The sequence below is a fragment of the Rhodotorula paludigena genome, assembly GCF_050403205.1.
Source record: "Rhodotorula paludigena JCM10292 DNA, Rt_paludigena_JCM10292v1_ctg20, whole genome shotgun sequence".
Classification (NCBI taxonomy): Eukaryota; Fungi; Basidiomycota; class Microbotryomycetes; order Sporidiobolales; family Sporidiobolaceae; genus Rhodotorula; species Rhodotorula paludigena.
The window spans coordinates 119,130-142,868 of NW_027481438.1; the positions used below are offsets into that span (position 1 = coordinate 119,130).

Here is a 23,739-nt window from a genome sequence, read left to right on the forward strand (position 1 = left end):
GGGACGATCGAGGATGCCTGCGCCGCTAATGGCATTGCGTTGTGCAAGAGTTATGGTCTATCGCCAACAGGACGGGATCTCCGAGATGACGGGCGCCCATTTGCGCAGCTTCTCTGGCGTCGCCGGCATCTTGCGCCCCTCCTTCTCGCCGCGCAGGAACTCGCTCACGCGGTCCTCGGCTTCGCACCAGAACAGTGAGAATCCGACGGCGCTCCCCGGCGGCGGCGGAATCTTGAAGAACCCGGTCGAGCGGTCAAAGTACCACTTGTTGACCGGGTTGTTCGCCCTCGATCGCCACACCAGGTCGCGCGCGATACCCTGTCCTCCGAGACCGCCGACGTTGGGGTTGAGCGCGTCGAGCAGGCCGAGACCCCACGACTCGTCGCGCAGCGCGCCCCACAGGAAGTCGACCGTGCCATCGCCCTGCAGAGAAGGGAGCACGGCGAATTTGTCGAGGTAGGCGATCGGGTCGGCGTCGGCGAGGGGCTCGCCCGTCGCCGGGTCGAGCGGCCGCTCGTTCGTCACGATAGCCACAGCGTGGTAGTCGCCTGCGACGATGCAGAAGTCGAGATCGCGGCGCAGGCGGTCGTAGAACGGCTCGCGGTCGAGCGTCTTGCCAAACGACTCTTCGAGAACGTGCGCGAGCGCATCCTTGTCGATGTCGTCCATCGAGCGGAATACGCGGATGGGCAGACCGCGGCGGATGATGGTCGGCTGATGCTGCATGTTTCGCCGCGGGAGCGAGTCGTGCGAGAGGGAAGGCGAGTGTGCAGGCTTGTTTGTGATGAGGTTGGCGATGAGCGAGCGAGGGGATCGGTGCGAGACGAGGACGGCCGAGGCGGTACGAGGGAGTACCGCGAGGCAGTCGCGCACGAGGGCGAGGTTCGAGAGCGCCGTCGGGTGCGTCTCTTGCCAGATGAACGTTTTGTTGATGTAATCGAACTCGGACTCGAGGTTGATCGACAGGTGAGGGTCGCCGCCGCGAGCGGGAGAGGGGATACCGCCTTCGCGGTTGATGATCATGAGCCGCACAGGGGTCAGGTCGACGTCATTGTCGAGGCGTGCGTCTGCCTCGTATCGCAAACCAGTGCGGCGCTCGGCGTCGGCTAGACCGGACGCAATGGCCTGCACGGCGTCGTTCGCCGAGACGCACAGCGAGAAGCATGACGCGTCGAGCGCGATAGGCGGGATGACGGGAATCTCGCCTTGCCGCACGGCGTTGCGGATGCCCGACAGCGAATCGACGAAGAGGTCGTCGGTCCGCGCCTCGTACGGCTGCGCGCTCGTCGAGGCGATGGGCGCCCACGTGTCCTCGAACGCGGCGCCCTTGACGCACAGGACACCCTCGAGGAGCGGCCGCGCCGCGCCGCCCTTGGCCTCGAGCATGTCGCTGAAGCGGATTGTCTCGCGCTTCATGCGCTCGCGCAATCGCACAATGTGCTTTTTGCGCTCGGCCTCGGTCAGGTCGAGCTCGCCGATGCGGCGCTCCTCGGCGAGCCAGCTCTCGTGGTCGACCACGATGACCGAGACGAGCCCCAGCTTCTTCAGGTAGACCATGCCCTCGGCGATAGACTCGAGTTGCCGGTCCGTGAACGGGCCCTGCACCTTGACGAGCGCCGTGTGCCGGCTGGCAGGTGCCGCGAGGAGCTCGTCGGCGAAAGCCGTCTTGCCCTTGTACTCTTCGGCGGCGGGCGACGAGGACGAGCCCGTCGAGGACGTCGGGATGGAGCGGGAGTAGGCGGTCGTCGGCGTCTCTTGGTCGAAGAGCGGGAAAGCGGCCGTGTCGCTCTCTGCCATCGTAGGAGCCTGACGAGTTGGCCGGGACGCCGGGTCAAAGTTGCGGAGGTAGAAACGCGAGTCGCGAGCCGAGGGTTGCGCCTCGAGGACGGAGAGAATGAGATCCTGCTGCATGCGGGCTTCAGTGTCGCTCGGATCCGGTTCGGAAGGGTAGCAGAATGCTCACACGCTGCCGCTCGAGCTCGACTTGGCGCTTCTGCGCCTCTCCGACGACCCCTCGTGCCGAACTAATCTTGCGAGCCTGCACGCACGCCACAACCCGCACGCCGGTCAGCGAGACTTGTCCGTCGCGTTCAGATAGAGCTCAGAGACGCACCGAGCTAGCCCATGCCGCATTTGCGCGCCGTCGCGACGAGCCCGCGGCCGCTCCTGCGCTGCCGGAGCGGAGTCCTCCTCCCAAGATGCAGCTCATCCGGCCCGGCGAGACAGCGCGCAGTAGCTTGCCAAGCACAGACGGAGCACGACGGCGCTTTGTCCGGCGCAGAAGGAGCTGTCACGAAGCGGCGGCAAGCTGTCGAGAGTCAACCCCGATGAGCGCACCGGCGACATTGCAGTCGCTCTCTTCCTGAGCAAACCAAGGGATGGAACGACGATGCGAGCTAGTAGTGCACTGATATACATGCGTAGGGAGGCATATGAGCGCGGCGAAGCGCCATCGCTGCGGAGGAGGGGACGAAAGATACGGCTACAACGGTCGTAAAAAGGCGTGCGAATGTCGAGTGACTGTCCGTGATTGAGCTGCAAACGTGCGAGAACGCGTGCGTGCGGGAGGTGGAGAGAAGAGGGTGCGTCGTGCGAGTGCGTAATTAGGGTTGCGAAGAAGAGGGGAGCCATTGTCTATCGTCGGGCGCAAATGCGCTGGGCGGGGTGGGAGAAACGACCAGAGTGACAAGTCGAATGGGATACGCCGTCGTGAACGAGGGCGAAGAAAGTCGAAAGATGCCGGTCGTGATCGGGCAGAGTAGTGCGCCTCACTCGCACTCCTGCCACTCCTCGTCTCCCTCCTCCTCGTCCAAGCTCACGCCCTCCGCGAGGGCCTTCTTTTCCCTCGCGACCGGCCCCTCGTCGACGAGCTGGAAGCGCTGCACTTCCGGCCCGCCGACCGCCTTCTCGCGCGCGGGGCGAGCGCCGCCAGCCGCACCCGCGAGGCTCTCCAGGCTCGTCGAGCTGTCCTCCCTCGCGCGCATCCCTTGACCCTGCTCGTCCGCCGCGGCGCCGTCCGCGCTTGATCGCGGCGCGGCCTGTCCAGCGTGAGCGCCGTGCGCGCCCGTCTCGCTCCCGGTCCCGAAGCGGAAGCGCGGCTCGCCACCTTCGCTCGGCGCAGACGAGGCTGACGAAGAGGCGTAGGAGCGGGCAGGCTCGGCTGGGGGAGGAGCAGCCGAGCGGGCAAAGGAGGCGGAAGAGGTGGGTGACGTCGGGGAATCGTAGTGCAGCGGCGGCGCGTCGAACGGATTGATGGGCGTCGGAGCAGGTAGCGGAGAAGGCGGCTCAATCGCGAGCGGCGTGAGCGCAAGCCCAGACGGTTGCGGCGTCTCGTCGTCGTCGTCCACCAGTTCGTCGCGTGAGCGAGTGCGCACGCTCGGCGCCATCGGACTATGCGTCGCGCGGTACTCGGCAATGATCTTTGCTGCCGGTGACAACTCGGGCGTACGTGGGCGGAGGGGCGGGCGCGGCGGGAAGGAAGAGAGGGTCGAGGCGTAGACGGCGCGCTGCGGCACGACATCCGAGTTTGACGAGTACTGCTGGTACGCAAAGAGGAGGTCGGGGCGGACTGCGGGTTCAAAGCGTCAGTCGATATGAGACCAGTAGAGACGAGGAGAAGACTTGCCGACTTCGCGGCCGTCCCAGCAAACGCCAAGCGAGTCGGACCAGAAGTACGACCCGACATGCGACCGCTCGTCTGCCGCGTCTGGCTGGACGTCGAGTCGCGTCAGGCCAGGCTGTATCTCGGCCGCGGCAACCTCGACATAGCCGTTGGCGCGCGCGACCAGCTCCTTCATCTTCTCGCCTTCGTTGGGTATGCGCGGCGCCTGGCGCTGGCCCTCACTCCTCGAGCGGCGCATGAGCGCGGGCGATACGCGCAGGGTGCGTCGGAGGGGTGCAGGGCCAGCCGAAGCGGGGGCAAGGGCGGACGGTCGGGGCAAGTCGTCGCTGACTGCGCCGCCGATGGGGGAGGGCGGCGCCGCATGGTTCTCCTTGTCGCCGACGAGAACCGACACAGGCTTGGAGCTGGTCGGGCTCGTCGTCGCCTTTGTGCCCTTGCTAACGCGGCGGACGAGTTTGGTGCGCGACTGCGAGAAAGTGCGCGAGAGACGGTTGAGGAAGCTCGAAGGGGAGGAGGCGAGCGGGTTGCCGCGCTCGTGCGAGGGAGTCGTGGGCGATGCTCCGCCGCTGGTGGGCGTTGCAGGCGGGAGGGCAAAGGTGATGGCTGCAAGGGGAAAGTGCGGGCAGCGCGCGAAAGGGTCAGCAACTCGGCCGGCGGGGTGGGAAGCGGAGCAAAGGGGGGTAGAGGTGGCGCACGTCGAGGGGCGCTCCCGGGCGCGGGCGGGCCTGCAGGCGGAGCCAGGCGCAGGCTGGGTCGCCTGGACGTGACTATGGCCGACGCAGAGCGCGACAGCCCGGCAGAGCGCGGTGCAGGCGGGACGGCGATCGAGGCGCTCTGAGGACTGGCGGGCGCGTGCAAGGGTCAGCGGTGGGCTGGGCACGGGCGGAGTAGACCTGTACGTACTTCTGCATCAATGCTGTGCGCTGCGTGCGCCTTCACGCGGTGTGCTGGGCGGGTCGTGAGGAGTCAGGCGACGAGGCGGGGGCGCGTCCGCAGGGGTTCCGGCGGGGCAAGCGGGCGGTCGAGGGCAGCGCCGGGCACAGCTGGAGGGCGTCTACGCGGTGCACGCGCGGCTTCCTGGGTAGCAAGTGCGTGCTTGGGAGTGGGAAGAGCGGGGCGGGTCGCGGCAGAGCGACGAGACCCTGAGTTGCTTTGCCCCGGCGAAAGCGAGCCCGCTTCATTTTCCCGCTGGCGCTGGCTGTCTCTCTCGTTCCACGCAGCACGAGCACGCGCAGGGCGACCCTCCGAGTCTCCTGACCGCTCCTGCCGCCACTCGCATTGCTTCGTCCCAGCGCACCCTCGCAGCATGACCCGCGCGCACGCGCCGTCGCGTCCGCACGCGCAACTGGGGAGAGCACGTGAGCGCGACTTTGACACTATGGGTTCGGTCCTTCACCCTCGACGCAGCAACAGGCGCAGAACTGACAACTCGGGTGTGCTCAGCAAATTTTCGACGGAAGCAATTTGGCGGTGGACGAGTGTCTCCTTGTCTCGATGTGGTGCTTCCCTCGCTCTCCTCGGACTACAGCTCGCGCGTACTGATCAGCCGCACTCCCGTCAGCTCCGGACGCGACTGTACGGCTTCGGCATCGACACCTGCTGGCTGCACTGCAAAGTGCTGCATTCAGGGGATCCACCGTGGACGCGAGTGACCGGGAGCACGTCGAGTGGTTTGCCTCCCTTGCTGTAACCTCGTGCTCGTGCTCGCGCAAACGTGGACACAATGCTCCTGCTCGTGCTGAGATTGCGCACGATGTCTCGCTCGATGCTCGTGCTGAGATTGCGCACGATGTCTCGCTCGATGCTCGCTTCGCAACTCGCTGTCGACTCGACGACTTCCCGCTCTGCCCCTTCTCTCGCTCGTCGCACTCGCGGCTGGCAGCTCCCCCGCTAGCTTGACCCCGTCCCCTGCTTGCTACGGCATCCTACCGACCATGCTCGAGCTTATGGCGACATACAGAGTCAAGGGACATCACTCCGAGGAGGTCCGGCGCAATCGATCGCCGCTGACGCGGATTGGTCTGGCGCGTCCGCCGACGGTGCCATTGCAGCAAACGCGCTCGAAAGACGCGTACAGCGCGCACAAACGCTCGTAGGGGATGCTCGGTGGGTTCTGGACGCGCAGATGGACTGAAAAGCGTGTCTGCCCGAGCCTCTCGTCCTCCGCTGCCCTATGGAGCTGGCGATGCGCTTCGATCTGCCGCTCACGCGCAGCTGCTTCCCCTGAAGTGGGGACAGGCGAAGCGGATGACTTCGCGCGCGCGCTGCTCTCTCCCTCTCTGCTTCCTTCTCCTCCCTCGTGTACATCCTTCGCCTCTTTCCGGCTTTGTCTGCGCTCTTCGTTCTCTGCCCTCCGGACTCACCATCACTCTCGCTTGCTTCGGCCTCTGCCTCGTGCGCTTTCTCTCCTCCTCCGTTTCTCCTCGTCTTCGTCGGCTGACTCGCTATCTCGTTCCCACAGTCGATGCTGTACAACCACTAGGACAATCTGGCTGTGCACCACCAGTAGTCCGGTAAGTCCCTTCGTCCGTAGTCCTCTCTCTGCCAGCTGACCGGGTGAGACGGACAGGCTTTCATCTTGCCACCGAGTCTGCCTCTGGTGCAGGCGTCCCTTCCTTTCTTCGCCTTTCGACTCGGTGAGCTCTCGTGCATGTTCGCTTTGTCGGGCTCGGCTGACCTTGCTTGTTCCACAGGTCGCCGCTTGTTCTCGCTCGTCTTCGCCTTCGTCTTCCTGTTCTTCTGCTCGGCCATGTACAACAGGCTCAAGGTCAACAACCAGGTCATCGACCTCTACTGTACGTCTCTCAGCCCGCTGACTCCTCTGCCCTTCCAGCTGACCTCACACTTCCCGTAGCGACCTTGCGCACCTTCGAGCCCTCGCCAAGTAACCACTCGACGTTCATTGCCGTGCCTTTCGACGCCGGCCGTGTCAACCTCGAGTCGCGTGGACTAGCGAGGCTCACCTCCAGACTGTGTGTCGCCCCCTCGTGCCTGCTTGTTTGCGGAACTGACTCCGTAAGCGACTTGCGTGCGCAGAAAGGTCGAAGTCGAGGTTGAGATGGCTCAATGGGGATATCGATTCCAGTGGTTATCCCCGGCCTTCGTGGATTGCATGTTGTAGATCCGTTTACAGCATAGTGCAATTCTAAAGAGGCGCTGAGTGGATAGAGCACACTGCGACGGACCGTGCGAGGCTTGTGTCAGAGACAGCACACGGTAAACAATGCGAACAGAGGGACAGGGTTGAGCTGCGAGCAGCAAAGGAAGCCAGGATCGTCTCGCAAAACTCGACCTTCCCAAGTCAAGATGGGAGAGTACAGAACACGCAAGTGCGCTGTTTGCGAGCAGTGAGCGGAGCAACAGAGACATCCGTGTATTACAGGCCCCGAGTCGTACATACAGCCCCCGCGGAACGAGCGGTTTGACTCACTCGTAGCCGCTGTGATCATCGCTCGCCCAACTCGCCGTCCTGCGCATCCTCCTTGAGCCCCTGACCGGAATCCGTGCGGAGCCATTCGCTGCAGCCTGCTGCGCCTCCTGCGCGGCGTCGTCATTGTCGCCGTTGACGGACGAGGCAGTCGTGTCCGTCCGGTTGTCGTCTTCCTCGTCGGTCTGCGTGCCAATCGGGACGGCGCGAATTGAGGCAAGATTGGCGTGCGTGAGAGGCACAGTTGTGCCCGCCGTCGTCATGCTGGGAGGGCGGGCCGAGGAATCGCTCGGCGCCGTGTAGATCGAGTTCAGGACTGCGACGACGGCGCCTTTCGTCAGCTCACTGGCATTCTACGAGTGTCTGGCTCAGCCGTACCTGAGATGCGCGGCATTGTCCTTCCAGCCGTCCTCCCGTACGCGTCACCCGCCTTGCTCCGCATCGCCCCGGGGATCAGGCCGCGTCCCTCTGCTTCGACAGGCACGCCGTCGCGCTTGAGAATCCTCACACCCTCGTTGCGCTCGTCCGCAATCTCGTCGCGAGTCGGCACAACGTTCCAACGCTTCTTGGCGACAAAGGCCGCAAAGTTGCTCTGCGGCGCGATGAGGTCGAGTATATCGACCAGCGCAAGCAGTAACGAGTCCATCTGCGCTGTGTTGGTCTGGATGGAGGGTCCGAGCGGGTAGTCGTACGTCGGGGCAGCAATGAGCGTCGAGGGCTGCGCGCGTAGCTTCGAGGGCGTGTCGTCGACCATAACCGTGTTGGACGGGTCAAAGTTGCCGAGCTTCTTCTTTGCCTGGATGAAACGACTTGTCAGTATGCCCTGCGCAGCACGTCGAACGCTGCGCCGAATGTCGAGTACGCGGGCAAGTTCGAGAAGCCGAGACGCACCAGGTAGCTCCACATTTTGTCCAAGTCCTTGACGATTGACACATAGCTGACATAGTCCTTCTTGGTCAAACCGAGGTCCTCGCGCGCCCACAACGCAAGCAGCTTCGGGTGCAGCAGCTCGGCCTCGCCGTCGACGAGCTGCGGGCCGACGAGGCCTAGGTCGAGCTCGTAGAGGCACTGCACGGCCGTGGCCTTCTGCGAGCCGGTCCAGATGGCCATCGCTGTGCGCGAGCCCAGCGGTGTCAGCAATTGCAAGGAGTAACAGGAGCGAAGAATGCGACGCACACCACGGCGATTCGGGACGTAGCAACCAGGTGAGGAAGGTGCGCAAGTACGGACGGCCAGAAGGCTCGCCGTCGGGAATGTGCTCAAGATGCTGCGGCGGGCGGGTGTAGAGCTGGTCGCGTGTAAGGTCGTCAGTCTGGCATTCGAGCCGACGGCAGAGGGACGCAACGCACAGTCCCGTCCAGGTCAAAGATGACGAGCGGCTTGCGGACCTTGTCTATCCGGCTCGGGACTGCCGCCTCCTGCTTATACAGCGCTGAGGGAACGAGCGGAAGACCTTCGGCGACGCGGCTTGGGTGGGGGCGAGGGAGCGGGAGAGACCCAGGGTGAGGAGCTGCAGGTACTCGAACAAGTTTGTCAGACTCTCTGGCGTCCGTCACAGGGTAGTCGGCAGCAGCGCACCTGGAGGCTCTTCAGCAGCGTCGTGGGCGGGCCCAACGGGCGAGGCGTTGCGGTGGAGGTGGTCGATGACCTCTTACAGTTCTCAGGCAGGTCAGTTCCTCTCTCGCGGCAGAATTCATCTGCTCGAATGCTGCACACGCACCAGGGTCCGGGTACGGCGCGCCGCGCGAAACCTTGATCCCGAGGCGGCTGCACACCTCTCTCGCATGCTTGACGTACGCCTCTAGCTTGTATACAGGCGGGCCGCGCTCGAGCCCGCGCTTCTGAATCGAGGCGGCAAAGTTCGAGTCGTGGGCGCTGGAGTCGGGAGGGCAGGGGTCAGTCTCGAAACGAAGGGGGAAGGTGAGTAGGCGGCACACAGCTCGTCGAGCACGCCAATCTGCGCGAGGAGGAAGTCGTCGTCCAGGCATTTGGCGGTGAAGACGGGGCAGTTGACGATCGAGTCGGGCTGCGCGCGGCCGTTGTCGACCTGGTCGTCCTGGATGAGCGAGTTGAGCGCGGTCCAGTTCGAGCCGGTCGTCACGTTCAACATGTCCCACATCTGGGTGCCTCGCCGGTCTGTTAGGCGCTGGGGAGCGTTTACATGCGTGCGCTTCGAAGACATACCAGCTCGAGGTCCTTGACCGCCTTTCCCGACGCCATCCTCCCATACGTCTCAAAGCCCGAGTCCTCGTAGCCCCAGCACGCGACCAGACCCAGCTTGAACTTTGGGTTCGTCAGATCGTCCGAATCGAAGAGATACTTGCCCATGCCGACCTGGCGCAGGTGCGCGATGCCGTACATCCGCCCGCTGAAGGTCCAGATGGCGAGCTGGTACGGCGTGTCCGGGTGCATGATGTACTTGATGAATGTCTTCAGGTACGGACGCTGCACGGGAGCCGGTGAGATCGGTATCAAATGCAGCGTGAAGATAGGAGAAGACGCACGGCAATCACGCCGTCGCCGGAGGGGCCAAACAACGTGTTGTCGAGGTCGGTAATAAGTAACTTGCTGCAGCAAAAAAACGATGCTGTTGAGCGAGACTAATTATCGAGCCGAGACGAGTTAGGAGTCAAAAACTCGCCTCTTCGGCTTGACCGGCGTCGAGTCCTCCGTGTAGCCTCCCTCAAGCTGCTTGAGGTAGCTCGAGCGAGGTGCACCCGCCGGCATTCCGTAGTTGAGGGCGACGGGCTTGCTCCTGACGGCATTCAAGTCGTCCTCTTCTTCGCTCTGCGGGCGCGTGCAAGAAATGGTTCAGCGGAGCGCCTCGGGCGCAGCGACGTTGTGGGGAGGCACTTCGAAGTCATGCCTTCCCGCACGGCGGTAAACGATCTGCAAGAACTCGGCGATCAGCCCTGCCTCAGACGGAGTTGCACACGTACATACCGGATCGTCTAGGTTGTCGCGTGAAGACTGGAAGACTGCAGGCTTGGTCGAGGGCGGTGCCTCATTGCGGGAGTAGCGAGAGCGTGCTAGAGAGACAGAACGATGCTGGTCAGGGACTGCCCACAAGACGGGAGTCACGCGCAAAGCGGAAGCGGCAAGACGAAGCTGGCAGCAGGCGCGAGACTTGCCTGGCATCACGACGGAGCGACAAGCGAGCCGGCGACCGGGAAGACAGCGGAGCAAGCAGCACACAGCATGGACAGGAAGCAGACGCAAGCACGGAGGACCCGCGGACGAGGCAACAGGCGCAGACAGGAGACAAGCAGGGAGGGTACGACGCGGCGTGACAGAAAGAAGTCCGGCGACAACAGCAGTACAGGTGTGGCCTGTCTAGCAGGTCCGGGAGCGATTTGGTGGCAGTGGACGAGCCAGAGCGAGCGCTCGCGGCGCAGTCCAACTTGAGCGCTTGAGCGCCGTCATCCGCTTGGCTTGCATCACATCGTCGCTCGGTGGTCTCTCGCACTGCTGAAAAAGCCAAGAGAACAATACTCGACTAGGTCCACGTCGAAACAGCTCGTTCGGAGCCGTTGCCGCCTTGCCGTCACGCTCGGCGACGCTTCATCGCCGCGAAAGTCTCGCTCGCCGACGACAGCTCTGTACGCCTCGCGACTCTACGGACACCCGTAACAGGCTCCTAGCAGCTCACTGACTCAGCCTTCCCCGCAGACTCGCCCTTGAACGCCTCCCCACCTCGCCTTCCTCCTCGACTACCATCCGACGATCGCAAGCATGGCCGCCATACTGCGCACCTACTCGCGCAACTTTGAGCGCAGACCCTACCTCACCCTCTGCGTCGCCAACAGCGTCCTCATGTCGATCGGCGACGTGAGCGCACAGCTCATCGGGTTGTCGGTGCGTCTGCGTTGCGGGCGTGCGCTCAGGCGTGCAAGGTTGGTATGCATGCCACTGACTCTCCAATCCTCCCGGTCTTCGTACAGTCCGGGGCTTCGCTGGCATTTGACCTCGAGCGAACAATGCGATTCGCCGTCTTCGGCGCCTCGATGGGTCCGCTCGGCGGTGCATGGAACAGTGCGTTTGCGGTCGTTCCCACTTTCTCGTGTCCGGAGCGCTGACGTTCTGTGCCACGGACGACAGAGTTCCTCGAGGTCAACTTCCCTCTCCGCCGCACTCTCGCCGGCCAGCCCGCCACCATGGCCAAGGTCAAGGTCGAGAACCCGATACCGGGTCTCGAGAAGGAGCTCCCCAAGGGCTCGCGTCTCGAGCGAGGCGCGCCCCAATTCCCCGCGGGCGCGGGCGCGCTGAGCGGCGGGCCGGCGACGGAGGCGAATGTGAGCGTCGTGCAGCTGGCGAAGCGTGTCGCGGCGGACCAGTTTGGCATGTGCGTCAGACGGCATCGCATCAGTCGAATTCCGGTCCTTGGCTGAGCTGCTGATGCTGTGAGCCGCCCTTGACTGCAGGGCGCCCATCTCACTCTTCATCTTCCTCTTCTCGATGAGCCTCCTCGAGGGCCTCGACCAGGAGCAGACGCGTGAAAAGATCGCGAGCAACTACTGGCCGATCCTGTTTGTCAACTGGCAGGTCTGGCCCATCTTTCAGGTGCGTCGGATCCATCCTGCGGAAGCATATTTCTGCCTGCTGCTAATTGCCGCGAGCTCACGCTTCGCTTGGTTCATCGTGACCCACAGACCCTCAACTTCCGCTACGTACCCCTGCGGTGAGCCAGATTGCTGTCGCGGCGCCCGTACTCGCGGTTTGCTGACCCGCTGTCCTTGCAGGTACCGCGTTCCTGTCGGTTCAAGTGAGTCTCGCGCGTCCTTCTCGCTCTCGGGTGGCTCTATACGGCGCAACTCGGCCCACTGTATACTTGGCGTACCCGCACTTTCGCGTCGACCGCTGCATGGGCCACCCACGTCGGCTGCGCCTTCTCCCGCAGAGCGCTGAGTCTTTCATTCTACAGTCGCCGGCATCGTGTGGACGTGTTTCCTGAGCACGCGTGTCGGCGTCAGCTCGGCATAAGGTGCGTGTAGAGTGGATAGTTCTGATTCTCCCGTTCGCAAGCTGATGCATCCGCGGTGACAGACGTCAGCTCGAACACTCTTCTCCCTTTCACTTTTCCCGCCGCCGCCGTGCTAGAGTGCCTAGTCGTTCGCGAATGCCTATGCGGCGGCCTGTACAGATGCCACTGCCCCCTCGCCCTCTTTAGCCCCCGTGCAGTACTGAGCTGGTTTCTCAACATCCGTCGCACGCGGGAGTTGGCCGAGCCTCTCGGGCTATCTCTGAGACGGTGACAGCAGATCAAGCTGCCTCAAGACGCTTCCGGGAGCGAGGGAAGCGAGTTGCTTCATCAGTTGCGAGATTCGGGTCTGGACGAGCTTGGGTCGAGCGGGGGACTCGCTTCTGCCGCTACACTCGCCCGCCGTGATGAGCGCGTCCAAGGGCAAGCAGGTTGCGTTCAGCGCACTCGAGCCTGCGCTGCACCCGCTTCTCCTGCGCGCCCTCTCGGCGCAGCACTTTGCCGTCCCGACGCCGATCCAGCAGACGCTCATCCCGCTCGCACTCGAGTCGAGCCGCGACATCCTCGCCCGGGCACGCACCGGGTCGGGCAAGACGCTCGCCTACGCCGTCCCCCTTGTTCAGGGCATCCTCCAGCGCCGCGACCGCAACGAGCTCGGCGGCACCCGCGCTCTCGTCCTCGTCCCCACCCGCGAGCTCGCAGAGCAGGTCCGCGGCCAGATCGCCCGCCTGGTTGACGGGCTAGGGCTCGGCGATACCGAGGGCACCGGCATCCGCGTCGTCAATGTCGTCGGCGAGCAGGGCGGGCGCAAGAAGCGCAAGACGACCGGCGGCGAGCGCGTAGAGCGGTGCGCTGGCGGTCCTACACTTGCTTTCGATCTTGAGAGCATGACTGACGATGGCGGCTTTGCAGGATGCAACTGGCGGACCGGCCAGAGATTGTCGTCGCGACCCCTTCCCGCGCACTCGCGCACCTCCGCTCCGAGGTACGCTTCTCTCTCCCTGGCATCTTGCGCCCACCTTCCCGCTGACCTGACGACGCCAATGCAGACTCTCCACCTCGAACACCTCGACTACCTCGTCATCGACGAAGCCGACCTCATCCTCTCGTACGGCCACTCGAGCGAGGACATTCGCTCCATCCTCTCGGGCCCTTGGAGCCTGCCAAAGGTCTACCAGAGCTTCCTCATGAGTGCAACCTTGACGGGCGAGGTCGAGGAGCTCAAGGGCGTCGTATTGCGGAATCCTGTACATCCTCTCCCAGTGGACTCCGCCATTCCGCACGCCTCGCTGACCTCGTTCGTCTCGTGCAGATTGTTCTGAAGCTTGAAGAGGATGAGGACGAGCTGGCAAACCTGTCGCAATACTGCGTCCGGTGCGTACTCCGTTTCCTCGCCACGTTTCTGCGCCGCTCACCTCGCTGCTTCTCCCAGGTGCACCGAGGAGGACAAGTTCCTGTTGCTCTACGTCATTCTCAAACTCAAGCTCATCAAGGGCAAGTGTCTGATCTTCGTCAACGACACGGACCGCGGGTACCGCGTCAAGCTCTTCCTCGAGAAGTACGGCATCAAGTCGGGCGTGCTCAACGCCGAGCTCCCTTTTAACTCGCGGTGCGCTGGTGCCATCATGTCTTCTTCGACAAGCCTCCTCTGCTAGCTTTCGCTGATGATTCTTTACGCTTTGCGCAGGTATCACGCCGTGCAGGAGTTCAACCGCGGTGTGTTCGACTACCTCATTGCGACGGACGAGAGCGGCCTCGAAGGACACGACCGGGATACGAACGAGGACGAGGAGGGCGAGGGCGAGGGTGAGGCGAGCGGTTCGGGGGAGGCATCTGGGTCGGGACGTGCGTTCCTCCTTATTGCCTCGGCCCCTTTTGCAGGCACGGCTCACACGCATGCGTCCACAGTCATCGCGACGCAGCCAGCTGGATCGGACGACGCAGCTGCCGCGGCGCCCGAACCGGCACCGCAGCCGTCCAAGAAGCGGAAACGCAAGGACGGGTCCGGCTCGGCCAAGCCGTCGACGACCGAGTACGGCGTCTCGCGCGGCATCGACTTTGTCGACGTCGCGTGCGTCATCAACTTTGACCTGCCGTTCTCGGCGCGGTCGTACACGCACCGCGTCGGGCGCACGGCGCGCGCCGGGCGCACGGGCACGAGCCTGTCGTTTGTCGTCCCGCGCGCGTGGTGGGGCAAGCAGAAGAAGAACGACGTGAGCCTCGAGACGGCGCGGTACGACGAAAAGGTGTGGGCGCGCATCGAAAAGGCGCAGAAGGCCAAGGGCGGCGAGATCAAGGAGTACCGGTTCGACCTGAAGCAGGTCGAGGGGTTCCGGTACCGCATGGAGGACGGGTTGAGGAGCGTCACGAAGGCGGCCGTGCGCGAGGCGCGTGTCAAGGAGATCAAGAACGAGGTGCTCAACTCGGAGAAGCTCAAGGTGCGTTCGATCTCGAGTTACTCTGCCGTCTTCCCCTATTGCTGTTCGTCTGGCGTCCTTTCGTAAGCTGTCACTGACTCCTGGCTCGATATTCCAGGCCCACTTCGAAGACAACCCTCGCGACCTCGCCTTCCTGCGACACGACAAGCCCCTGCACCCTTCGCGCGTCCAGCCGCACCTCAAGCACGTCCCGGGCTACCTCATGCCGCGCATCGCCGCCGTCGGCGCCAACGACTCGAACGTTGCCGCTTCTGCAGCGGCGGCGGCTGGCGGCAGTGGTGCCGAGGGCAAGCAGAGGGAGATCAATGTCCCGTTCCACAAGCCGGGGCGGGGCGGCGCAAGGGGCGGAGGGCGCGGAGGTGCGCGCGGCGGGAGGGGAGGCGGACGTGGCGGAGCAGGAGGCGGAGGGGGCAAGAGGCAGGATCCACTCAAGGGCGGGTCTTTCAAGTTCGGCGGCGGCGGGAAGAAGTAGACGCACAATGGCGTTGCATGCCACCCAACTTTCCCCACTATCATGCTTACGCCGAGCAGTCTCGTGCGTGATGTCGGGGACGAGTCGAGGATGAGAGGAGTACGAGACGAGGACGAGACGAGGCATTGCATTGCGGAAGGTGCGGAAGTTGCGAAATGTGCGAAAGACGGCGGGAAAGCCTGAGAGGAACAACTAGGGACGAAGGCTGCACAGCAAACAGAGGTAGGAGATACGGCACAGACAGAAGTATCAGCTATCAGCCAGCGGGACACCACCCTCACATGCGCGCCTTGCTCTCCCTCTCCTGCGCGAGGATCTGCTCCGCCTGGTCCCTCGCGCGGTAGTGCTCCACGTCGCCCTCTCCGTACGCGGGTAGGTGCTCGCCCGCAGCACTCGCCGAGGGTCCGACACCGGAACCGACCTCGCTCGGCGGCTGTCCATGCCCCGGAGAGCTAGCCTGCGCGCCGCCATCACCGCCCCATCCGGCAGCGTTGAACGTTCCGGGCATGGGAGCGGCGGCTGCGGCAGGCGGGAGCGAAGAGAGCGACGACGCGGCGTCGCTCTTCTTGCGTGGACGGAGCACGCCACTCGACGGTCCGCCCGTGCCGACCTGTGGCGCTCCCGTCTCGGCTACGGTAGGCTCGGGAGGAGCGGACGACTCGACGCCGGGAGGAGGGAGGTCGACGGGGAGAGCGGCGGTAGCGCGCGGTGGGGACGACGGAAGGACAGGCGAGACGGACGAGAGGTTGACGCGAAGGTTGCCCGACGGCGAGGAAGGCGAAGCGCTCGAGCGTGAAGGGTGCGGCGGAAGAGGCGGCGGGATCGACGACCCGCTATCGTGCGAGGACCCGCCGGGAAGAGGCGGGACGAAGCGCTGGTGCGAGTGCTGCGTCGTGTCGAGCTCGGCTTGCGAATGGAGCGTCGGCATCGGCGGTGGGTGCGTCAGGTGCGAAGTCTGCGACGAGTGTGCATCGCGCGAGGCAAGGGATGACTGCGAATCGAGTTGTGACAGTTGCGAGGCGTGCGTCTCGCCGAAGCTCCTGCAATGGCTCTCCAATCAGCACGTTCCGAGGTCCCAGTATGGGAGACCACGTACCTTGTGTCGCTGCGGTCGAGTCCACCCTGCTGCTGGAGACGAGGCGTCGGGCCAGGCACCCAATTCTTGAGCGCACTCTCAAGCTCGACCTTGACCTGCGCAGTCCGGTCCTTGCCGCGGTACTCGGCGCCGACCCCCTCGCTCTCCATACCCTGGAGCAACACATCGCCATAGCCCGCGACGAGAGCCATCTTCTCGCCCAGCTCCCTGTGTGCGCGGAACTGAGCCGAGAACGCCTCGTGCAGCTTCTGGCGCTTGAGCATTTCGAAGGACTGCTCGAACGTCGCGTCCTCGGCCTCGAGCTGCGAAAGCTCGCCGCGCAGCTTGGAAAGCTGGTCCGACTGCTTGACGTCGGCGCCCTTCTTGGACGCGCCAATCTCCTTCTCGAGCGCGGTGATCTTGGTCGCGAGGGACTGCTGGTTGCGGCGGCGGGGCACGAGGTCGTTCTCAAAGTTGCGCTGCAGGGCAAGGGAAAGTCAGTGGAGGGTGGGGTTTGTCATGACGAGAGGGAGCATGCGCACTATGTCCTTGAGGATGACCCTGCTCTCCTCCACCTTCTTCGCCGCCTCCTGCTCGAGCTCGGCCATGCAGTAGACGGTCCATGCGAGGCGGTCGCACGTGTCGCGCAGGTCGTCGCCCTTGTCGTCTTTGCTCCAGTCGTAGATGGCCTTGGCAACGCGCTGCTCCTCGCGCGCGAGCGACGAGCGGTCCTGCACGACGCCCGAGAGACTCTTGATGAGGATCTGGAGCTGCAGCGTCTCGGCGGGCTGGCGCGGGTCGAGGCGAACGCGGCCCTCACGAGCCAAGTGGGGGAGCGCAGAGACGGCGGGGAGACGCTCGGTGGCGCGCGAGAAGAGCGACGAGAGCTTGCTGCTCGTGGTGTCCTTCTGCTCGGCCATCTTTCTGCGACGGGGAGGAGGAAGAGTGAATCGAGGGAGGACGGACGCAGACGAAGAGCGAGGTCACGCTGAATTGCTGCGGAGGTGGCGGTGCAGACGCAGTCGGTAGTCGGTCCGAAGACAGAGGCAGCTCGTATGTAAAAGTAGCACTACAACAGACGCACACGGCACTACAGGGACCCGCGAACTCAGCTGGGCGCAGTCGTCGCAGCCGCGACCGCCGGCGCACCACCGTCACCACCGCCGTTCTCGACAACCGGGACAATCTCCTCGATCTTTGCCGCCCCAGTCGCAGGAGCAGTGTCTGCCGAGTCGGCCATGACGACGTCCTCGCCCGACGATGTCGACGGCGCCTTGAGCTGGTCGAGCGGGATCTTGCTCGCGATGAACTCTTTGATCTTGGGCATGCTCGCGCGCAGCAGGTGCGTCGGGCGCGACTCGTCCTCGGCGGCTGTGCGACAAAACCGTCAGCGACAGTAGTTTTGAGCCGGAGAAAAGCGCCTTTGACGCACTCGCGCGGTAGACGTTTCCAAACTTCTTCTGGTGCTTGCCCGCGCGTCGTGCATCCTCGTGGAGCGGGTGCGTCGAGGGCAGGAGGATAAGCGAGTTCTGCAGGGCGTGCGAGCTGATCCGTCAGCACTCGCGATGTGTGTCGAATAGCCGAGCGGACGCACCGTCTTGTACCATGGCCGCACACCGGAGGAAGCGTCCAGCTCGGGTGGCGGCTCGTGCCCGAGAACAGAGATGCATGCGCGCACGCGCTTCTTGAGCTGGTGGTCTGCGGGAGCTCCTCGTGAGCGCTGCGCCCTGAGGGGACGAATCGACATCGAACGTACTGCGGTTGCGAACGATCTCCATGAGAGCATGGCAGCCAGCGCCACTGCCGAGAAGGATGACGTGCTGCGCGTTTGAGAGTCTGCAGACGGCCAGACTCAGCATTCATCGAGGTAAGTGCGGAAGTTTTTGGCACGCACTCGACGATGTTGTCCCAGATGTAGAGCGCGAGCTCTTTCTCGCGGGCGCGATCGCGCTTCGGGTCGACCTGGAGGTGCAAACATGAGACATCTATCTCCCATAACTGCAAATGCGCTCATGAACGCACCCCTTGGTTCCTGACCGTGGGAAGGTGCGCGAGGAGGTTGACATCGATCACGCCGAAGCCCCAATCCATTATTGCCCAGTCGAGCACTTCTCGGCTAGTATCGAGCTGCGAGAACACGTTCTAAGCCCTGCAAAGAAGAGGTCGGCAAGGAGGGGACGCACGAGCTGGGTCCGCTCGAGATCGGTGTCAAGAGTCGCAGCGGTGTAAGCGGCCTTCATCGAGCCAAGGTCGTGCATGAAGACGAGGAGGACATCCGAGTCATAGACGTTCTCGCTATATCGCACACGACATCAGCGGAGGCACGGGCGGGACAGACAAGCGACGTACGAAAGGAGGAGCTGGTCATGGTAGGCCTCCTCGAGCGAGGGCGAACTGAACTCGACGTTGAACAGCGAGTACTCGTGAAAGAGCTCATACAGCCGGTGTGCCTTAAGGATGTCTGGACATTCGATAAAACGTTAGCCTGCATTCTGCACGGCCGACATGGACGAGACGTACCGGCCAACGACTCGATCTTGCCCGCCTTGCTCAGCTCTGTCAGTTATTGTCATCAGCAGCTGCCCTTGAGTGAATAAACGAGCGGCAAAAGCACCCTCCGTCGTCTCCACCGCCTCTCCCATGCACTTCCAGTGGTTGGCCTGCATCCGCTGCACCTCGTGCACCGTGTTGGTGGCGGCGAGAGATGCGGCGCCGAGGGAGTTCATGACGGGCAGCTCGTCGCCGACGATGACCTTGACGCAAGCGTGTGCCGAAACAGCGATCGAATTGACGTTGTAACCGCCCTACTCGAGAACGGGTCAACTTCGCCTGCAAACCTGACAGAGAGGGCTCACTGGAATCGTACCTCGAGCGCGATGAGAACCTTGCCGCCGGCGAGCGACTCGAGCATGTGGGTCATGTGCGCGTAGCCGTCGGGCGAGACGAGCATCTTCCCGAGCTCGTCGCCCTTGGCAGCGTCGAAGCCAGCCGAGACTGCAGAGCGACGTTATCAGCCGTCAGTCTGTGACTGGAGCACAGGAGACTCACCGAGAACCATATCGGGCGCGAATTCGTAGGCAATAGGCATGACGATGCGCTGGAAAGCGTAGAGGTAGTCGGCGTCGCCCATGCCCTCGTTGAGGAATGGAATGTTGACCGAGCTGCGAGTGTGTCAAATGAGTATCGGGTCCTGCTCTTCAGCGAGATGGGAGGGACTCACAAACCGCGACCGCGACCGGATCCGACCGACTCGAGAGCACCGTAGTCTCCGCCCGGGTAGAAGCCATTCCCGTGGCGGTGCAGCGAGATGTAGAGAATGTCGTCATCGTCTTCGAACGCGCGCTGCGTGCCGTTGCCTGGCAGAGAGTGTTCTGCGTGAGCGCAGATCCTGCGGGCTGGTCAACAGAAGAGGACGCACCGTGATGGACGTCCCAATCGAGGATAAGAATGCGGTTCATCTTGATCTCCTTACCATTGACGTCCTTCTGCGTGCCCGAGCCGTACACGGTGCGCAGCCACTTGGCCGCAACCGAGACGTTGTTGAAGAAACAGAAGCCCATTGCCTCCTCCGGCTCGGCATGGTGGCCTGGCGGACTGATGTCATCGAGTTGTCAGCTATGATCGCAGACAACGGCCGCAGGCGCTGAGAGGCCGCGTACCGGACGATGGCGAAACCATTGCGGATCTGTCCTTCCGCGACCGCACGCGCCATCTCGATCACGCCTCCGCACGACAGCCGCGCACAGAAGGCCGAGTCTGGGTTGACGTAGAGCGATAGCCGCTCGAAGAACTCCTTGCACGTTTCCAGGTACTCGATCGTCTGGACTGCAGAACGGGTAGAAGGTCAGCAGAGGCAGCTAGAGCGCCGGGTCCCGAAATCACGCTCCTACCAAGCACGAAGGAGCGAAGAAAAGCGAGACGTACAGCCAGTTGCGCGCACGCGGTCCCAGTGGCCCTCGGAATGGACGAGCATGACTTCCTCACGCAGAACCTCGCGCACCGGCACACGAATCATGCGAGCGAGCAAGCCCCCGTCTGGCAGACGCTCAAGGTCAACAACGACCCACAAGCTGCGAGGCTGCGGCGCGACGCACTACTGAGCTTGTTGAAGATGCCCTGAATGCGCGCTGGTTGCTCGGGATGCGGGTCGTTCTCGTTGACGGTGCGCGGAAGCGGTGCATGCAGTGTCATGCGTGCCGAATAGCAGAAACCTATGAGGTCGCAAGAAGGGTTCAGCGAGATTTGCGGATTTGGAGACCCGCAGGAACTCGAGACGTACCCGACGGCAGACGACCCACTCCCATTTTCCTCAACTGATCGACCGTGAGCGACTGGATCTTCTCTTCGTGAACGACTCCGGGCTGTCGTGCCAAGTCGCCCTGGCCATTCGTCCTCGAAGCCTCGATTTCGGCGTCGTTCACGAAGCGCCGCATGGGAGCCTCGCGGCTGAGGCCGGCCCCAAGCTCGACATTCGGCGCCTCGTACGGCGTCGGGCGCGTGTAGCCTTGTGCATTTGGCAAGACAGCGGCGCGTGCGGGGATCGAGGCGAAGCCGGTGAGCGGAAGCGCGGCGGGATCCTGCTCGGGGAACGGGTGGAACGCGCTCTGCCCTGCCTGCTGCGGAGCCGAGTTCGAATTGATGGGTGGCGGAGGAGGTGCTGCAGGCTCTGCCTGGACGAGCACGGCCGGCTCCGGGGCTGCGACGGGCGCGGTAGAAGTCGAGGCGACCGGACCAGGCTGTGTTACGGGCTGCGATGGCACCGACTGCTGTAATCCGTCGGCAGGAAGCGCCTGCGTGAAGATGGGCTGAGACAGGCCGTCCATGGCCGCAAAAGACGCGTCTGCGCGGGTTGCGCAGTCGAGTGCGTGTGCACAAGAAGACAAGGAGGAGATGACAGGGAAGGGACGCTGCAAACTCGCAGGATGCAGAGCGGATCCCTCGGGCTTGTTGTTGAGATCTTTGCAAGTGTCGCGCGGGGTATCCCTGGGGCAGTTTAGGAGGAGGGTCGACGTGAAAGACGGACACCAAGCGATCGAAGGAAGCAATTAGCGATGTAATGTTATTTATTTTTGGCCCTCCAACAAGCAACGGTTGCATGGTGTAGTTGGTCATCACGTCAGTTTAACATCTAGTTCACTGAAGGTCCTCAGTTCAAACCTGGGTGCGATCATCCCTTTTGCTCCTGGGCGGGCCGCTTTTTTGGCCCTCGCGCTTCCCTCGGTACCGGCCTAGAGTCGATGCTACGAACTTGTTGAGCAGAAGCACTACCGTACCCTTTCGTTCACGTGCGCACTTGCGGGGGCGATCCGCTGCATTGCGCAGCCGGCCATATGCGCGGAAGTCACGCGTCCCCTCTTTCCTCCGGCTACCTTCCGCCGCCCACTCGGACGGCCGCCTCCACTTTGACACGCCGCTCCAGACCGGCAGGCACTCGGCGTGCATGCGTCTGCGGACTTTTGCTATCGCTCGAGGAAGGAGTGCCTGCCCGGGGTCCGCACGCTCCTTCTCCTTCCCTCGCCTCAACCACATCAACTCAGCATGAGTCTCGCAGTCTCGCCTGCTGATGCTGCTCTCGCCGTCGCTGGCTCGTTGCTGGCTGCGCTGCTGTCCTACGTCGCCTACTCGTTCTGGCTGCATCCGCTTGCCGGCCTCCCTGGACCGCTGAGCGCGAAGGTCGGCGTCGGCGCCTGGACAACAAGGCGAGCGGCAAAGCGAGACATCGGCTGGAAGCTCGCCGAGCTTCACCAGAAGTACGGCAAGTTCGTCCGCATTGCCCGCAACGAGGTGTCCGTCTGCGCGCCCGAAGCCATCGTCGACCTGTACAAATATGGTGGGGCCGTGAAGGACAAGTCGCCCTTCTACCAATTCTTCTTACGTCTCCTCACTTGCTCAAGCTGCAATGCAGGCTGACCGTGACTTGCTGTTCGCAGAAAGTGTCGAAGCCGTCCCTCCTCGCTACCCTCGCTCACTCGGAGCACTCGCTCGCTCGGCGAGGCGTCAGCCCGGCCTTTGCCATGAACGTTCTCGTCGAGCTCGAGGAGTTTGTCGACATGTGCTTCGAAGACCTGTGCGGCTTCTTCGACAAGGAGATTGAGAAGAGTGAGAAGGGCGCTGCAACGATCAACCTGGGCGACACGCTTCAGTTCCTGGCCATGGATGTCGTCGGCGAGATTGCATTCGGCCAGACATTCGGTGGGTCTGGCTTCCGCGACATCAGGCTCAGCCAATTGACGATTTGCACCGGCAGGTTTGACCAAGGCTGGCTACGACACGGGCGACTTCCTACCGATGCTCGACGCATATACGGCTTCTTCGTGTCTCTCCGGTACGTCCAGAGGTCAATGTCTTGATGTTGCTAGGCGCTGATGCGTGCAACTATTCGTAGGTACTCAGCCTTGGGCTCGACGGTTCCTGCATTGGTGGCTTACCCGCAAGATCGGCTCGAGCGGCAATGCGGCTCTCGGTGTCAAGGCCAGTCAGGCTGTCGCTCGCCGGCTCGATGAGATCCGCATCGCGGCAGAGACCGGCGACACGGACAGCATCCGCCGCGACATCCTGTCTCGCCTCATTGCCGCAAAGAATCCGGATGGCTCGCCGTTCACGGTCGACCAGGTCAAGGTTCAGGCCAACTCGATTCTCGGTACGCATGAACAGCTCAAGCAGCTTGCGCTCTTGTTGACGGAGTCCGTTCGCAGGCGCCGGCTCCGACACGACGTCAATCACGTTCCGCGCACTCCTCTCGTACATTGTGCGCAACCCGGCCATCTACGAGAAGGTCATGCAAGAGCTTGACGGCGCCGTCGAGGACGGCACCGTCTCGTTCCCGATCACGCACGCCGCCGGGTCGAAGCTCGAGTATCTCCAGGTGCGCCGTTCGCCTCGCCTTGCCCACCCATAGGTGCTCTTGCTCATCTCATTTGACCCGGACAGGCATGCATCAAGGAGACACTCAGGCTTCACCCCGCCGTACCCTGGGTCTTGCCTCGCGTCGTACCCAAGGGAGGCGCAGTCATCGGCGGACGCTACTTTGCTGGCGGTAAGCTCGTATGCAAACCCCGCTCCGCGCCGTCACTGACTCCTCTTGCTCTCAGGCGTGCACATCGGCATGTCGCCGTACGTAGTTCACCGCACCGCCGAAGCTTTCGGGCCCGACGCCGACGTCTTCCGCCCCGAGCGTTGGCTCGAGGCGTCAGACGAGGAGCGCCGCACGTTCGAGCGCAACCTGATCACTTTCGGCTCGGGCAACCGCGTGTGCGTCGGCAAGAACGTCGCGCTCATGGAGCTCACCAAGCTCGCACCGTCGCTCCTGTACCGGTACACCGTCCGATTCACGCCGCGCTCTGCCTCGTCGCCGCACACGATGCCTGGACGCGGCGTTGACGGTAAGCTAGACGACTCGGAGCCTTGGTTCTGCGAGTCGCAGTGGTTTACGCACCAGCGCGAGTTCTACTGCGACATCTCGGAGCGTGCCGTTTGAAGCGGCTGTTCTTCGAAAATGTCGGTCGTCATGCCCCCTCCTCTCGCACTCTTCGATGCTTTGCGTTTCCAGAACATGTCTCTCAACCCGTTGCAATCGTCACCATTTCTTATGCGGTCCTGGCCGTATTGCACGTCTTGTTGCCCGAGAGTCCCGCCGCCGGACCTCCAACGCTTGAGCAACGCGTGCATTGATTTCAGAAAGCGCGCGCTCCGTCACACTGGACTGAGACGGTACAGCGAGCGTTGCA

The 23,739-nt window shown here is 63.3% G+C and overlaps 8 protein-coding genes across 8 annotated transcripts; 3 read left to right on the plus strand and 5 right to left on the minus strand.

The window, feature by feature from the left end:
• Nucleotides 1-57: 57 nt before the first annotated feature.
• ARG2 (acetyl-CoA:L-glutamate N-acetyltransferase) lies at nucleotides 58-2,209 on the minus strand (the record flags this gene model as incomplete). The annotated part of the gene is made up of 3 exons (XM_076648987.1): nucleotides 58-1,902; nucleotides 1,964-2,038; nucleotides 2,114-2,209. The coding sequence occupies 3 exons, from the start codon at nucleotides 2,207-2,209 to the stop codon at nucleotides 58-60; spliced, it is 2,016 nt and encodes a 671-aa protein (XP_076505441.1).
• A 559-nt stretch (nucleotides 2,210-2,768) lies between these two features.
• JCM10292_003703 (uncharacterized protein) lies at nucleotides 2,769-4,533 on the minus strand (the record flags this gene model as incomplete). The annotated part of the gene is made up of 4 exons (XM_076648988.1): nucleotides 2,769-3,568; nucleotides 3,611-4,225; nucleotides 4,318-4,463; nucleotides 4,526-4,533. The coding sequence occupies 4 exons, from the start codon at nucleotides 4,531-4,533 to the stop codon at nucleotides 2,769-2,771; spliced, it is 1,569 nt and encodes a 522-aa protein (XP_076505442.1).
• A 2,515-nt stretch (nucleotides 4,534-7,048) lies between these two features.
• Nucleotides 7,049-9,990, minus strand: JCM10292_003704 (uncharacterized protein; the record flags this gene model as incomplete). Its single annotated transcript, XM_076648989.1, has 12 exons — nucleotides 7,049-7,365; nucleotides 7,428-7,845; nucleotides 7,941-8,161; nucleotides 8,226-8,337; nucleotides 8,399-8,559; nucleotides 8,628-8,699; nucleotides 8,770-8,924; nucleotides 8,987-9,168; nucleotides 9,234-9,494; nucleotides 9,554-9,617; nucleotides 9,691-9,836; nucleotides 9,985-9,990. The coding sequence occupies 12 exons, from the start codon at nucleotides 9,988-9,990 to the stop codon at nucleotides 7,049-7,051; spliced, it is 2,115 nt and encodes a 704-aa protein (XP_076505443.1).
• A 791-nt stretch (nucleotides 9,991-10,781) lies between these two features.
• JCM10292_003705 (Mpv17/PMP22 family protein) lies at nucleotides 10,782-12,029 on the plus strand (the record flags this gene model as incomplete). Its single annotated transcript, XM_076648990.1, has 7 exons — nucleotides 10,782-10,904; nucleotides 10,991-11,081; nucleotides 11,148-11,391; nucleotides 11,471-11,609; nucleotides 11,699-11,727; nucleotides 11,789-11,811; nucleotides 11,971-12,029. The coding sequence occupies 7 exons, from the start codon at nucleotides 10,782-10,784 to the stop codon at nucleotides 12,027-12,029; spliced, it is 708 nt and encodes a 235-aa protein (XP_076505444.1).
• Nucleotides 12,030-12,434: 405 nt separating this feature from the next.
• On the plus strand, nucleotides 12,435-14,937 carry DBP9 (ATP-dependent DNA/RNA helicase; the record flags this gene model as incomplete). Its single annotated transcript, XM_076648991.1, has 8 exons — nucleotides 12,435-12,874; nucleotides 12,940-13,012; nucleotides 13,077-13,274; nucleotides 13,340-13,401; nucleotides 13,460-13,636; nucleotides 13,715-13,833; nucleotides 13,909-14,465; nucleotides 14,563-14,937. 8 exons carry the CDS (start codon nucleotides 12,435-12,437, stop codon nucleotides 14,935-14,937), a joined length of 2,001 nt encoding a protein of 666 aa, XP_076505445.1.
• A 277-nt stretch (nucleotides 14,938-15,214) lies between these two features.
• JCM10292_003707 (uncharacterized protein) lies at nucleotides 15,215-16,932 on the minus strand (the record flags this gene model as incomplete). Its single annotated transcript, XM_076648992.1, has 3 exons — nucleotides 15,215-15,977; nucleotides 16,034-16,491; nucleotides 16,555-16,932. The coding sequence occupies 3 exons, from the start codon at nucleotides 16,930-16,932 to the stop codon at nucleotides 15,215-15,217; spliced, it is 1,599 nt and encodes a 532-aa protein (XP_076505446.1).
• Nucleotides 16,933-17,120: 188 nt separating this feature from the next.
• JCM10292_003708 (uncharacterized protein) lies at nucleotides 17,121-20,835 on the minus strand (the record flags this gene model as incomplete). Its single annotated transcript, XM_076648993.1, has 18 exons — nucleotides 17,121-17,383; nucleotides 17,445-17,541; nucleotides 17,607-17,710; nucleotides 17,769-17,848; nucleotides 17,907-17,974; nucleotides 18,035-18,139; nucleotides 18,196-18,307; nucleotides 18,362-18,473; nucleotides 18,533-18,568; nucleotides 18,627-18,816; nucleotides 18,879-19,006; nucleotides 19,061-19,173; nucleotides 19,233-19,368; nucleotides 19,431-19,606; nucleotides 19,672-19,837; nucleotides 19,937-20,047; nucleotides 20,107-20,223; nucleotides 20,292-20,835. The coding sequence occupies 18 exons, from the start codon at nucleotides 20,833-20,835 to the stop codon at nucleotides 17,121-17,123; spliced, it is 2,658 nt and encodes an 885-aa protein (XP_076505447.1).
• A 715-nt stretch (nucleotides 20,836-21,550) lies between these two features.
• On the plus strand, nucleotides 21,551-23,489 carry JCM10292_003709 (cytochrome P450; the record flags this gene model as incomplete). Its single annotated transcript, XM_076648994.1, has 7 exons — nucleotides 21,551-21,887; nucleotides 21,947-22,204; nucleotides 22,260-22,337; nucleotides 22,398-22,652; nucleotides 22,708-22,877; nucleotides 22,943-23,048; nucleotides 23,104-23,489. 7 exons carry the CDS (start codon nucleotides 21,551-21,553, stop codon nucleotides 23,487-23,489), a joined length of 1,590 nt encoding a protein of 529 aa, XP_076505448.1.
• Nucleotides 23,490-23,739: the final 250 nt, after the last annotated feature.